This window comes from Danio rerio, chromosome 5, assembly GCF_052040795.2.
Source record: "Danio rerio strain M-AB ecotype USA chromosome 5, GRCz13ab, whole genome shotgun sequence".
NCBI classification, from domain to species: Eukaryota; Metazoa; Chordata; class Actinopteri; order Cypriniformes; family Danionidae; genus Danio; species Danio rerio.
Genome location: NC_141025.1, coordinates 35,468,904 through 35,484,267, shown reverse-complemented (window position 1 = coordinate 35,484,267; position 15,364 = coordinate 35,468,904). Strand labels below are relative to the sequence as shown.

The 15,364-nt window shown below is 33.7% G+C and overlaps 1 protein-coding gene across 2 annotated transcripts in view; it reads right to left on the bottom strand.

Moving 5' to 3' along the window:
- lamc3 (laminin, gamma 3) overlaps positions 1 to 15,364 on the bottom strand; it is a 225,036-nt gene that overhangs the window by 102,100 nt on the left and 107,572 nt on the right. For both annotated transcript variants that reach the window (XM_087253657.1, XM_087253656.1), the window contains 2 exons: positions 3,745 to 3,875; positions 1,918 to 2,084 (listed from right to left, as the gene is read on the bottom strand). Coding sequence is in view for 1 of the 2 variants with exons in the window: in XM_087253656.1 (XP_087109782.1) it covers positions 1,918 to 2,084; positions 3,745 to 3,875 (298 nt within the window). In the remaining variant the exon portion in view is untranslated. The remainder of the gene's footprint in view (positions 1 to 1,917; positions 2,085 to 3,744; positions 3,876 to 15,364) is intronic.

Sequence of the window (15,364 nt, the reverse complement as noted above, 5' to 3'; positions counted from 1 at the left end):
CTCAGTGAATAGGCAATGTATTTTGCAGCATTTAAACAAAACAGATTTATTAAACAGATATATTTATTATAATCATATTTTAGTCACCAAACATATTTAGAAATTAAAAGATAATACAAATAAATTAAATAAAAATTTTCAAAAAAAAAAAAAAAAAAGAGAGTAGCTTCTGTAGATTTTTCCTTTTTCTTTTTTTAATGTATATTTAATATTTTTCTATAACATATAAATTTGTGTGTATTAGGTTTTGGAAAGTTCTTTTGTTAGATAAGCTCCAGATATTGCTTCAGTACTGACAAATCTATTGTATATGCACAATTATAATATTGTACAGCTTCATATTAAAAATATGAATTTAAAAGCTAGATTTGTAAAGGGGTGTACTTATATATGCTGAGCACTGTATCCTCAGTTAAAACATTTGGCTGATTTAAATTCCACAGCACAGATTGTTAGTTAGTAAAATAAAAAACACTGTTAATATTAATCATATAATGTAACATGTACTTGGTTCCCGATACATTTTTTGTTTCATAAAATGTACGTACCAGATGATAAAACTGAAAGGACAGCCTTTTAAATTTTGATACAATTAACATTTTTAATGTAGTTACTCAATCTGAATATCAATCCTTTTATTTGAATTAGTTTTAGTAATTTATTTACAGTATTTGTCTATTATTTTTAGTTATCTTATTATTTATACATCTTATTTATTTTAGCTAGGCTGAAAAAACAACAAGTATTAATAAGTTATAATGTAAGTAATAACAACAGACGATTTAAAATCTTCGGGTTTCATCAGGCTAATTGTGTAAAATAATCAAAGCATTAATAATTCAAATACATTGATCAACAAATAAGTTAGTTTCTATGTATTTCTAATTGTAAGAATTCTCAAGTAACAATCACATTTTCATTTCCAGTGTATTAACAGCCTGTATTAGATAAAAATAAAAAATATGACTGTAATGCCTGTAGAATTATTTAAAAAAAAGTGTTTATTATTTTGTGGACATTGGACATTTTAAACAAATAAAAATGAAAGTTACATAATTCATAATCATAATAGTGTCATTTTAATGACCTAATTTATTAACACAATGTAAGTGAATTACAGACTTAGTACAAACATTCCATATTACTAAGATCAGATGCCAAAGTTATTTGTCTTGTGTTTATTTTGTTATTGTGAGTGAATATTTACATATTCATCTAAACATCGATTGCTGTCACAGTCACAGTCAGAACTACAAATCTGCCAGCAAAAGAACTACATATCCAGTCATGCACCACTCACACACCTGACCTAGATCCCCATGATTGCAAACAGACACAGCTGAAGCTGTTCAGGACTAATTACACAGACCACACATACACCTCTAAAAAACACCCATACATTGCTGAGTCTTGTTTTACAGTTTTGTGACATTATGACACGTTTTCCTTGCCTTGCTGTGTTTTTGACCCTCATCTTATTTGTTTGTTTGTTTATGTTGTCTGCAGCCTGCCTGTACTGGCCTATTACCTGTGTTTTTGACTATAACTCTGGATTTGGCTGCATACTGTTTACTCCTAATTTGTGACCGTTGCTTGCCTGACTATTCTCAATAAACCTGTGTTTAGATCCACACCTCCCATGTCAGCATTTCGTAAACATTACAATTGCAACAAATATTAGTCATGAGTTTATTGCTACAAAAATATATCGAAGATACACCATATAAAACGTGACACCTTTTTTTTTTTTTTTTTTTTTATGACAACAGTTTATTGGAAGATTTGATTCCATATTTGTATGTCATTTTATTAATTTGCTTTATTTTATTTATGAAATGTAATCATTTCACTTAACAGCCGTCAGAGTCAAAAACAACAAGGTATTACCAAAAAGTCACAAAATGAGGCCGTACTCACTCACACACTCGTTGGCAGAATGAGCAGTCGCTCGTGCCCAAGGTCTGTCTTGGTAGAAGGGAGCACAGAGCTGACAGTCGACCCCTGCGGTGTTGTGCTCACAAACACACACCGAACGGCCTTCCTCATTGACCACACATTCGCTTGCATGGCCATTACACTTGCACCTGCAAGACAGTTAAGAGATGTCATTATTAGTCTACTTTCAAGCCTCATTGTTTTCTGTGGACACTCATGAAAAACAGCCTTAAAAATAAGCTCAGGATGTGGCAACTGAAGCGAGAGGAACAAATGAGCCAGATGGCTGAATTTAAAACCAAATGACACCAAAACACAATGCAAATTACTTTATTTTACAGGCGGTAGAGAAAATGAGTTGTTAAAGTTGATAAACACTGTCAGAAAAGTAGAGCATATTCTGATCAATGACGATGTTGCAATCATTATATGGGAAATTAGCATAACAAGCCTTGTGTGTTTTCTTAAATAGCAATGATGACCAGCATAAAGGATAGGTCACCCAAAATTTACTCGACATTTACATATTTAAAAGTGGTTTACATTTTTGAGCTTCTTTATTTCTTGAATACAAAATAATTTTGAAAAGAATGTTGGAAACTGGCTGACTTACAAAAGTAGAAGACAAAAAATAATGTCAAAGGCTATTGTTTTCCTTTTACATTGTTCAAAATTTCTTATCGGAAGAAAGAAACGCAAATAGATTTGGAACAAATATAGGATGAGTAATTTACACAATTTTTATTTTTGTGTAAACAACCCCTTTGTCATGATTTTTAACCAGTCCCTCCTGGATTTTGCAAGTCCAATAGCTCTTGAGATGAAAAAAAAAATGTTACAAGATTTTTGTGCATTGTTCACAGTCAAACCCAATCAAAGCAAATAATGCAATTCATTCATTCGTTTGTTCATTTGTTCATTCTTTTGTTGTTTTCTTTGATTAGTTTGTTCGTTCATTCATTTTCCTTCAACTTAGTTCCTTATTTATCAGGAGTCGCCAAAGCAAAATGACCCACCAACTATTCCAACACAGCGGATGCCCCTTCAGCTGCAATCCAGTACTGGGAAGCACCCATTCACTTTAATTTACACACACACTTATACACTACGGCCAATTTAGTTTATCCAATTCACCTATAGCACATGTCTTTGGACTGTGGAGGGAAACCAGAGCATCTGGAGGAAACCCACGCGAAAAAGAGGAGAACATCCATTCAGAAATGCCAACTGGCCCAGCTGCGACTCGAACCAGCGACCTTCTTGCTGTGAGGCAACGCTGCTAAACACTAAGCCACCGTGCCACAAAATAATGCCATGCATTTTGAAAAAAAAACCTTAACAAATTTGTTACTTAAGGCAGCAAATATTAAAAATTTCCTGCAAAATCCTAGCCGAACTGATTACAAAGAAAACAACCGAATCAGAGATACAACACTGTGATATATGAGCTAATGGAATAAAAAAAAATCAGACATTTACAAACTCAAACACATACACAAACAAAATACAGATGGTGGCAAAGACACAAACACCGTCTCTTCCACATCCTGTTTATACTACAAATACACTGACTGACGAAGGAGAAAGTAGATCACACGTCTAGAAAAAACTCTCTCCTCAACAGAAGCCCAGTTCCTCTTGATATTTAGAGTTTTTTTCTCTTTCTAATCCTCTTATTAATCACTTTGTCTGTTGCTTTTCTTTCCTCTACTTGCATCCATTTTCTATTTGTTAGTATATACAAACACTGGTGAAATAGTTAAAATGCAGCTAAAGCACATAAAACATAGCAGTGTGTTATTTTCTTACCTGCCCCCCACAGAGAAATCAGAAATGGCATAAAAATATGAGCGAAGCACTTTGGCATCCTTGAAGAACTCATCTCCAAAAGTGTTCAGTCTGTCCAGAGAGATGAGGATATCCGTAGCTGTCACCCAATCCTAAAGAGAAAAAAACAGAGAAAAAACAAAAGAGAAAATGCATGTTATACACACACATATATATATATATATATATATATATATATATATATATATATATATATATATATATATATATATATATATATATATATATATATATATATATATATATATATACACACACACAGTTGAAGTCAGAATTATTAGCCCCCCTGACTTATTAGTGCCCCTGTTTATTTTTTCCCCAAATTTCTGTTTAATGGAGGGAAGATTGTTTTAGCACATTTCTAAGCATAATAGCTTTAGAAACCTATTTCTAATAAATGATTTATTTTATCTTTGTCATGATGACTGTAAATAATATTTTACTTGATATTTTTCAAGACACTTCTATACAGCTTAAAGTGACATTTAAAGGCTTCACTCGGTTAATAAGGTTAACTAGTAAGCAGGTTAGGGTAATTAGGCAAGTTATTGTATAATGATGATTTGTTCTGTAGACTATAGAAAAAAAATAGCTTAAAGGGGCTAATAATTTTGTCCCAAAACTGTTTTTAAAAAAAAATTAAACTGCTTTTATTCTAGCCGAAATAAAACAAAGACTTTCTCCAGAAGAAAAAATATTATCAGACATACATTGAAAATTTCCTTGCTCTGTTAAACATCATTTGGGAAATATATAAAAAAGAAAAAAAAAATCAAAAGGGGGCTAATAATTCTGACTTTAACTGTATACTATATATATATATATATATATATATATATATATATATATATATATATATATATATATATATATATATATATATATATATATATATATATATATATATATATAAATATTAGAGTTTAATATGGTATTACAGTTCTTTTGAAATATTAGGCAGATGCTTTCAACACAAATGATAATACATCTTGAACACAAATCAGCAAAATTGATTTCCGAAAGTGACACAGTAAACATGTATATGATAAAAAAAAGGTATGACAAAACTCATGCTAATTTAACTTACTTAAAGGGTTTCAACTTGATTTTTAAGTTAACTGAGATTAAACTTGATGCTTTGCGTCTAATGTAATGCAAGATAAAATTACTTGCCAAGTAAATTTGATTCAACTTTTGCATTTAATTCATTTCTACAGTGGAGTCTTGCACTGTGATTTGCAATGGTGTATTATAAAAATATTTTCAAAATTAAATGGTTGTTTTGAGTTACAAATGTAGTAACGCTATTAAAAATATTTTGTCATATTTAGTTAAAAATGCACTTATCAAAACAAGGGTTGTATAAAATAATTATGATTAGTGTAAGGATGGCTAAATCTCTCCATAATAACAAACCCCAAGATCTGCTATGAGGCAAGACCAGGAGAATTGTTGTGCAATAAAACAATACATTTTCTAAGCTAAGAAGAAGATCAGCTAAGAAACCAGTTATTCAATGACTCAATTATGCAGCTTAAGCCACCCTCTCTGCCCCTGACTTTACCTTCTCCATCAGAGCAGATCACACTCATTCCACACAGAAAGTCCAAGTTTTTAATATGGTGCATCTTGTGGATCTTTGGTGCATTTTAAATGTCTCTGTGTGATTGGTAAAGTGGTGTCAACTTCACTTTAATATTTCACAATTTCACTTGTATATGCAGATCTAAGTTTTGGCTTTGATAAGATCTTTGCCAGACGCTCCTTTCCAGGGAAAATGGTCATTACATTAACTCATGACCGGACAAGGGTCTTTATGATGCTTTTATTATCATGAACATGAATTAATGGTTATTTGTTGTGTCATTTAAGGGAAAGGTGCAAAAGTGTCTGTGGGATTCTGTGGCCAGGATACTCATTCTCTCAGCTCATCAAGATTTATATGCTGCAACGTACTTCGACACGGTCAGGTATTAATCTGGTAAGTTTTTGCAATTAATAATCAGTTATTTTAAGGTAAATTTCTGTAATTTAATGGCAGTTATTTTACGTTTTGTTTTACGCACCCCAATAGATTTTTTTACAGTGCATCTTTGGGTGATTTATGTTGTACATTTCTGAACTGGCTTATTTTTGTTTAATTATGCCAACTGGCAAGGAAAATCTTTACCTGAAAATAAAATGTTATATTTGATATGTTTTATGTTCTACTGAAATCATTTAAACTTATTAGATTGTTTAGGCTGATGTTTTCACAGCCTATGACTTGCTCATACATTCAGGCTGAATGGATGGACCATAGACACAGCATTAGAGACCTGTTGATTTCTGACAATCACTAACTTAGTATGATATAATCTAGAGGTTGACTTAAAATTTCTTAATGTATGAGTAAGCTTGGGGTGGCCTAAAATTACTTAACGGAAATCAGTTATATCCTCTATCTATGAACCGGAACTGGTAAGGTTGTGTCTGTGAGCAGATGTAACTGGCCAGCATACTGACTCTAAGAGACTTCCGGTAAACAATAAACCATTAAATAAATAGACGAGACATTTACAATATAGTTAAATATCTAAATTCATTACTAATTTATGAATGTGACCAGTTTCTCATTAGGACCACGTTTGAAATTTAATAATCACTTGAAAATGAGGTCAGATTAAATTCGGAGCTGTAAACAAATTAAAATAAATTCTAATAGATAAAATTTGTACTAATTTGTACAATTTCATACAAGGTCTGTCATATGAAAACGTAGGGGAGCGCGGGCCACGAAGTAACGCTGGGTAAAACATAACAGAGTTTTAAGATATTTCCTCAGGGTTAACCATGGCATGCTTCCGAGGTTTTCACCACAGAGTTGGCAGACAGTTGGTCTTCCAGCCAATTATTAAATAAGTTTGGCAAAATTTGGATGAGAAACACAGGAGAAACCATTTTTGCAGCATAAAGGTATTTTTTATTTAAGTCGATATTTTTATTTTAAAAAATCTGTAAAAGTATGTATGTAAAATCTTATATTGTTGTGATAACTGTCTTCTAGGCTAAAATTTGCAACCATTTTAAAAGATGTTGTTTCAGATTTATGGAAATCATGACACAGTGGGGTTAGTTGTGAAAGGATGTTACAATTAGCCACACATTACTTGACACCAATTAAACAAACAAAATAATTGTAGAATTTTGAGTGTAATGTTGGGAACCTTTTAAATAAAAAATGTTTTTTAATAGAAAATACTTTTTAATAGAATTTTTTTTTCTTATTGTATAATTAACTAATTGTATAATAATGGATAATAATGCAAATAAATCCAAATGTGTTAAACAAATAAATAAACATACTGTGCTATGTAGAAGTAAAAAAAAATAATTTGCCTAGTACTGAGGAACGATAGCTACTATTTAAAGTAAACTGTTAAATTGTGTGAAATCTGACTTTTTAAGCATGTGTTACTACGAACCATCTGACAGTAACAACCTGCCCTGCAGGTGGGGTAAATAGTAACATTTTTACTCCTGCCACTTTTGGCAATACTGCACAGAAACCATATGTCGATCATACTTTCAGTGCTCATTTGTAGTAGAGGCTTGTGTGTGTTGTTGGTTAAGAAATATGGTTTGTCTAACCCCAGTACTTTGTTCATTATTTGGCCAAAATCAAAAAGTGTTACTTTGTGCCCTGCTCTTCCCTACGATTTTTAAAAGGAGAAATGGCACCAAACCCCTCCCTTCCAACCATCAAGGAATTTAAAAATCATACTAAAATGTATGAATGAAATCATACAAATTGACACAAATTAGCCACTATAAATCAAAAAGTTATGAATAAGCGTGAGATATAGCATTGGCATTATCAGTCTATCATCAAATTCACTTCATACTCTGACAGAACACTAAATCAGATACAGCTAAGGTTAGAAGTTTTTTCAAGATCACAGCAGAACCATAACTTATCCTCATAATTCATGTGTACGTCAAGGAAAAAAAAAAAGCTCTAGAACCTCTGTGTATTAATGAACCTGACATAAGCAGAAATAATGAGGCGGCAGACACAAACAGAGCCTTCCTCATTTTTTACCGCGCAGTTGCGCATTTCCTCAAGTGTGTTTTAGTTTAGTCACGTGTCGGTGTGAAAGCAATAGAGTTTGGTCATCCTTATCAGTGGCTGGCCTGTTGACCCCTGTTCTGTCCGTGTTAATGGGTTTTAAGCCCAGTGTGACGGTGCACACATCTCTCATTCTGGAGGAACAAGATAAAAGAAGGAGCAGAGCTGGAAGCACATCCAAGGCCCCTCTCGACGGGACGGTAAAGTCCATTCCTATTCAGAGCAGTTGAGTAAACAAAAGAACGAAACAAATAATCCCTCCATGTCTCTTTGTCTTTTTAACGACGCTCCTCTGACTCGGCTTCTGTTTTTTATTATATATGTCGCTCTGTTGTTCTGTTTCTTCCACCTCTCTCTCGCTTTCTGTATACAATATTCTTTATCTTCCCCCCGGCGTCTTACTCTCTCGTTTCTCTCGCTCATCTACTGTTCTGCTCAGTTTTTTTTATGCCGGCTTTCCTTTTTCAACTCACACTCCCGTCTACCTCTCTTGTTTTTGTTTGTGCAGTACTTGTGCATCATGTAGAAAAGGACTTATTTTGGGGGGAAACAATGTGCTATGAATCATAAGCAATAACAGCTCCAGTAGTGCAGAGTGAGAGAAATACAAGTGCCGTTCTACAGTCTAATGAGCTGCCTCTGTAGGCAATGTTTTAAGACATCATTGTCACGCTACAGCTGTGAAACCAGTGGCTGAGAGTAAGCAATTTAATGCCATCTTTTAGTGTTTCTTACTTAACTAAGTTATACTGCATTTTTCCTTTTAAATTTTTAGATTTTTTGCAAAAACGATTAGCAATGCTGCATTTACACTCTACAGAAAACAAAAAAAACTTCAAAACATTGATTTTTTAAAATAAAAATAAGGCAACATTTTGCAATAGTGATGTATTTTTTTTATTAAAAATTAAGGTTCAAGATAACCTTGAGTACTTTTTAAAATATTTTAAAAATATTGCATGTTCTCACTGTGTTGGCATAGGTTTACTCAGAGTGATCCGATTTCCCCCATAAGTTCAAAGATATGCACTATAGGTGAATTGAATAAGTTAAATTTGCTGTAGTGTATGAGTGTGAATGCAGCAGTGTATGGGTGTTTCCCAGTGATGTGTTGCGGCTGAAAGGGCATCGGCTACATAAAAGATGTGATGGATAAGTTGGCGGTTCCTTCCGCTGTGGCGACCCCAGATTAGTAAGGAGACTAAGCCGAAAAAGTGAATGAATGAATGAAATAAAACTGACTAAAATAAAATGTCTTTCCTGTTTTTGTAAGTGATCCAGTATCGATTTGTAAGTGTTGAGCATCAGTTAAAACAACATTAGTAGCTGTCAGCTTAAAATATGGGAAAAACTGGATAATTTTAAGCTTTTGTCAGCTAATTTCATCTTACGGGTTTAAAATAATTTTTGGGCAGGATCAAAATCGGTGACGTATCGTGAATCCGCTAGTGGAGTGATGACGTGTCGGTTTCTCATTATTATTTATAGCAGAGTGTTCTTATCCTATGAGAAGACCCTGCTTCTTAATTATTTATGAGAGCACGTGCCTTCCGAAAGCAAGGTAGACCTGACAAGATGTGACCCAATGACTGTGTCATATCTGTTTGTTTCCATGATCCACAGGGTTTGTTGCATGTTTCCCCCACAATTCTGTCAGGGCCGATACAGCAAAGCTGTTGGTTTGCAGCAAGCATTTTTGTCGGGAGAGCTGTACGAGAATTGGAGAAAGGCAATTCTTTTATCAGTTCAGTTCATTACTATTCAGACACATCTCCTATATCAATGCTGCTGTGTTCGCCTATGTTTAAAATCCTCCAGATTACCAGCAGGGTTAATAGTTGGAATAGACACGGCAAGAGACCTGCTGCACTGCTATACTGTGTCAGCATTCAGACCCGGGGATTGAGGAGGAGAGAAGTCCTTCTCATTTATAGTGTTTATATAAACATGATCTTCTTTATAATGATATAACAAATTATGGTTATGTGTATATGAAATTATGAATAAAATATGTAGCAGGGCATTAAATTACTGCATTTTAACTTTGTGAACTATAAAATCATGCATCACCTCACGGTTTGTATCTCATTTCGTGAGCTAACTGGCAACAGTTGTTCACTCTCCTCTTTTTCCCCTGCTCTGCCGGCCATGCCCACTCCTCCCTCTGCTCGCAGCACTTCACCCCCATCTCAGAGCATTTTCTGAGGTACACATGACACCGAAAGAGAGGGGTTCCATGGCCCTTTAATGCCAAGTCAGCAACCAAGGCTATTTTCATGGCAAGAACATTTCAATAATAAATATAAAATTAAAAACCAGCAAATGAATACAAAAATAAAATAGGATTATTCAGCACTAATACATGATAAAAATTCTAAAAATTTTTCTAGTGTCACTTTGCTAAAAATGTCTTTAAGAGAGTTCATTTAATAAAAAAAAGTCTTCTGAACACAATAAAAGCACAGTTCAAAACACAGAGCAAAAAACCATGGGTTATTCTTGTATGTCCAATACGACATCTGGTAAAAATCACTTTTTTTTTCAAAAATCTAATTTAGTCTTAAAATGTCTTAAAATTCTGTTTGAGATTTCAGGTTGTATATATACAATTTATTATTTAACAATGTATTCCACTCCTCTTTCCACTTGTTTAAAATGTAAACATTGCAACATTTTGCAATATTTTTTAGTAATGAACTGTGTGCAAATATATATCATTATCAACAGCAAAAATAATGAATAATAATGAATGTGGTAATACTGTAAATAAAAATAATTATATGTTTGAATATACAATTGCATTCAACAATGGCAATATTGTAAAAGTATTAAAATAATATTAACAACCAATGCGCATGGAGTGCATAAATAATTTATTGAATACATACAGTTCATTAATTCCAACACTTTCCAATGGAGGCTGAAAATTCAGCTTTGCTAAGAATAAATTATATTAAAAAAAGCAATAACATTTAACAAATTTACTGGTTTGTTCAGATGAAACGTAAAATATATATGAGAAGAACACATGATGATTTAAACGTTAATAAAATCCTTATGACCCAAACGTTTGACCATTTGTGTGCATAGAGTGCTCCGGGTCAGCCAAATTATGAGGTTACACTTCAGTAAATCATCTGCATATGGAGGCAGGGTTTGCTTATGGGTTTTGGAGCAGAACAGCAGAAAGGTTAGTTGATTTGCTTTGACCCTTTACTAATGCACTGTACACTGTAGAGGGCTCTGCTAGTAAGCTCCACTGATCCTCAGTGTCTGCTGATCTTTAAAACTCAGCTTGCAGGGCTGTATTTAAGTACAGGTGTCAAACTGGTCCTCAACTGTCATTTAGAATCATTTCACTCATTTATTCATCCAGGCTCTAGAAGCCAGCTCAGATATCTGACATTAGTAATAGTAAATAAACATTTAATTATTATGTTGTTATTATTATTATTATTATTATTATTCATTATTATTATTATTATTATTACTACTACTACTACTATTGAGTAATGGCATAGTGTTTTAGGGCATGTTTAAACTTAGTATATTTATTTTTTTTAATATGTATTTACATTTCGATATAGATACAGCATCATGGCCAATCAGAGGTGTTTATGACACTTAGCAGCACTAGCTAGTTAACTAGCAAGTGGGAAATGCTGATATTTGTCTTTTTGACCCTCACAGTAGTGTTTCTCAACCACGTTCCTGTAGGACCACCAACACTCCATGTTTTAGATGTCTCCTTTGTCTGTCACACCCATTTCAGGTCTTTCAGTCTTTATCTAATGAGCTGATAAGCTGAATCAGGAGTGTTTTGTTAAAGAGACATGGAATATGTGCAGAGCTGGGAACATGGTTGAGAAACACTGAACAAGAGAAGATGGGGCATTTTTTTTCTTTATTCAATTTCAATTCATGTTTATTTCTCTAGCGCTATTACAATGTAAACTGTGTCAAAGCAGCTTCACATAAAAGTACTACTACATTGTAACTATGTCAGTCCAGTTTTCAGAGTTCAAGTTCAGTTTAGTTCAGTCAAGTGTGGTTTAATTTCACTGCTGAATGTCAGCACACTGAAGAGCAAATCCATTGATACGAAGTCTCAAACCATGCAAGCAGTGGCAACAGTGACGAGGAACAAAACTTCATCAGTTGACAAAGCTAAAAGGCTCAGTTGTAAAAGACAATTTCTCCTCTGGCCAAACTTCTTGTGAAGAGCTGCAGTCTACATTAGCAAAATGGTCTGCATTAACACCATCCCCAACACCAACTCTGTCAGAAAATAAGTATATACAACATGTTTTTGTTATAGTTTAATCTTTATTTTTATTTTACTTTATCAAATCAGATCAAATCAAATCAAAACTATTTTATTCTAATCCTGGCTGAAGCAGTCTCTAATATCAATGTATAAGGATAATCCATCTATGTAGTTTGAAGGTGAAGATAGTAATTCGGCTATTCAGAGATTTATGTTTATTTGATTTATTTATGTTTATTTTGCATTTCTTATTTGTATGAAGTTTAAATACAAATAAAAGGTAAACATTATATGACATTTTAGAAATTAAATCAATACAAATAAATAGTTTTATAGGAGAAGGTTTGGCAAATTCCCTTTTCAGACTTTTATACAGACATGCATTGTGGGCGATTATGGCAGTTTTCTGATGATTTTTAAATATTATTCATAACAATATCAGAATTATATCATATGGGGCAAAATTATAAAACATATTTGCAATGTGTTTGAAGCATGTTGGAAAGGCTGGGTTTACACTTTGCTGTCTGTAATTGTAAGTTTCTTATGATGCTAAAAAAGGTATATAACACATTTATAACAAAATAGCAAATAAATAACAAGAAAAAAAAACACGCATTTTACCTTGATCCTAACACAAACCACAACATTTTGCAAAGTTTGTTCGCAATTGGAGTGAAATTCAAAGCTGGTGCTCTCTGTATCATTTTCTGTTGTCTTCTTTCACTTTTACATGTAACGAGCTTGAGCTTATTTAGTCATTTTAGATTGAAAAAGCAAAAAAAGCCTATACATACAGTCTTACATAAAGCACATTTAAAAGTAAATCAGCAAAGGAGTTAAAAGTGAAAAAAAAGGATTTTATTCCAGCAGATGTATCTCATTCATCTATCTGTGATCCAGTCCACCTAAACGCATCTTATTAGGAACAGAACAGTTCTTATTTAGAACTGTAATACAATTACATTGAACACTTGCCTAAAAAATGTCTACTCAGTGCACTAGATTGACTTATTTAAACAATCTGGGAACTAATTTAAGGCGGATAAATATTAGTTACCAGGTGGGCCGTTTTGAGCCAACAGAACAGAAAAGACATGCATGTCTTTCTCTACACGTTTTATCTGCCTCTGTCAGGACTGTGTTAGCAACTGTTCTGTCATCTCACCGCATTTTACAGTACCAAGATTAATCATATTGCCACTTCACAGCTGAGCTTACTGGCACAAACCCTGTGCCATGAAAGATAGTGCCCTGGGTTGGTATTAACAGCACTTGTTTGACTTCATAAGCCACGAGGAGACTATTTAGAGATGTTGCTAATCCATAATTGTACATATATGCAAAAGAATGTCAAAAAGCATATTCATTAAGTCTGATTAGGAAATAAATAGCTTTGGCAACAGGTTCATTGTCAGCATGTCAACATGCAATTGCTTCTTATGTAGCTATATTTAAATATAAAGCTTTTTTATCAGTTAATTACAGGAACTCTGTTTTAGGAACTAGTCCAATTTTCCTGAGAACTAAGTTCCCCCTGGACCATTTTCCTGCTTGTATTTGTGCCATCAGTGGAAACTCTGAGGTGACATAATCTGGCCTACAACTGACATAAAAACTTTTAACAAAATCAACAACTGAGGATGGAGGACACCATGATCAAAGCTGTGTTTTAACTGTAATGCGGATTAAACAAAGATGTATAAAGTTATGTGACTGAATTAGCAAATAGGAGATCTAAATATAACCTTTAGTACTACATAGAGTCTCATCAAGGCTGAGAAAAAAGTAAACCAGGCAGACAAAGGCAGGAGGTAAATGCTACTAACATTAGCTTTCTACATGGGTGTTTTAAAAGGGATCAATTACACAGAAAGTGTTTTTGTGTTTAAAAATTTAAGCGGCAACGTTCAGAAATGTTTTAAAGTGCCTTTTTCTTTTTCCTCGAAATGAACAGATATGGCATCTTAAACGATGTAAAGGTAATGTGCTTCCGTCAAGAGTGTGTTGGCTTAGAAAAAAAGAAAAAGTATTGCATTTGAATGGAATAACATGTTCTGTGTGAATTCCCCATAACAGTTCAAAATATTGTGAATGTGTTTTGTACTGAGCACATGCCGATGAATTGATGAATTAAACCCTGCTCTAAAGTAGGAGCTAATTTAATTCCCCAAAATTTACTTGCTAAAACTAAAATGACTGTTCATGACTCAATTCCTTTGTTGACTGTTCCATGTTCTTTGTTCCTGTCTGGTGTCTACTGTCCCAACAATTAGAGGCAAAAATATGTTGTTGTTTTTTACATTTTACACTGGTTAGTTCTCACTACTGATGTGAAAAAATGGTGCCAAATTGGCTGTGCTTAACTGTGGAGGAAACAGGGAAGACATATATAACAGCAACATTTTAGTTTAGTCAGTTTTATTTCATTCATTCATTCACTTTTTCGGCTTAGTCTCCTTACTAATCTGGGGTCGCCACAGCGGAAGGAACCGCCAACTTATCCAGCACATCTTTTATGTAGCCGATGCCCTTTCAGCCGCAACACATCACTGGGAAACACCCATACACTGCTGCATTCACACTCATACACTACAGCCAATTTAACTTATTCAATTCACCTATAGTGCATATCTTTGGACTTATGGGGGAAACCGGATCACTCTGAGTAAACCTATGCCAACACAGTGAGAACATGCAAACTCCACACAGAAATGCCACCTGACCCAGTCCAGGCTTGAACTAGCAACCTTCTTACTGTGAGGCGAAAGCGCTACCCACTGCGCCACTGTGTCGCCAGTTTTACTTCATTCTCACTGTATTAAAGCTTACCACAAATGCACACTACAATGTACCATTGCATGTAACAAAATCAATGTGTATTTAAAGAGATTTGTTAGCTCAGTGTGCATTAGACAAACACACACAGTACACTCCAAAACTGCTATCATTTTATGTTCAAATAAATGAAAAAGTTGTTTGTATTTCAAATTAAACTTATAAAGGAATCGATTACCCCTCCAAAAATAATGTTTTTACACCCTTTACTCACTCTCAAGTGGCTCTGAACCTTTAACAGACTTTGTGTTGAACACAAAAGACACTATTATAGAGAATGTTAGAAATTGGTAACCATTGACCTCCATTGTGGGCAGCACAGTGGCGCAGTGGGTAGCAAAATCGCCTCACAGCAAGAAGGTCACTGA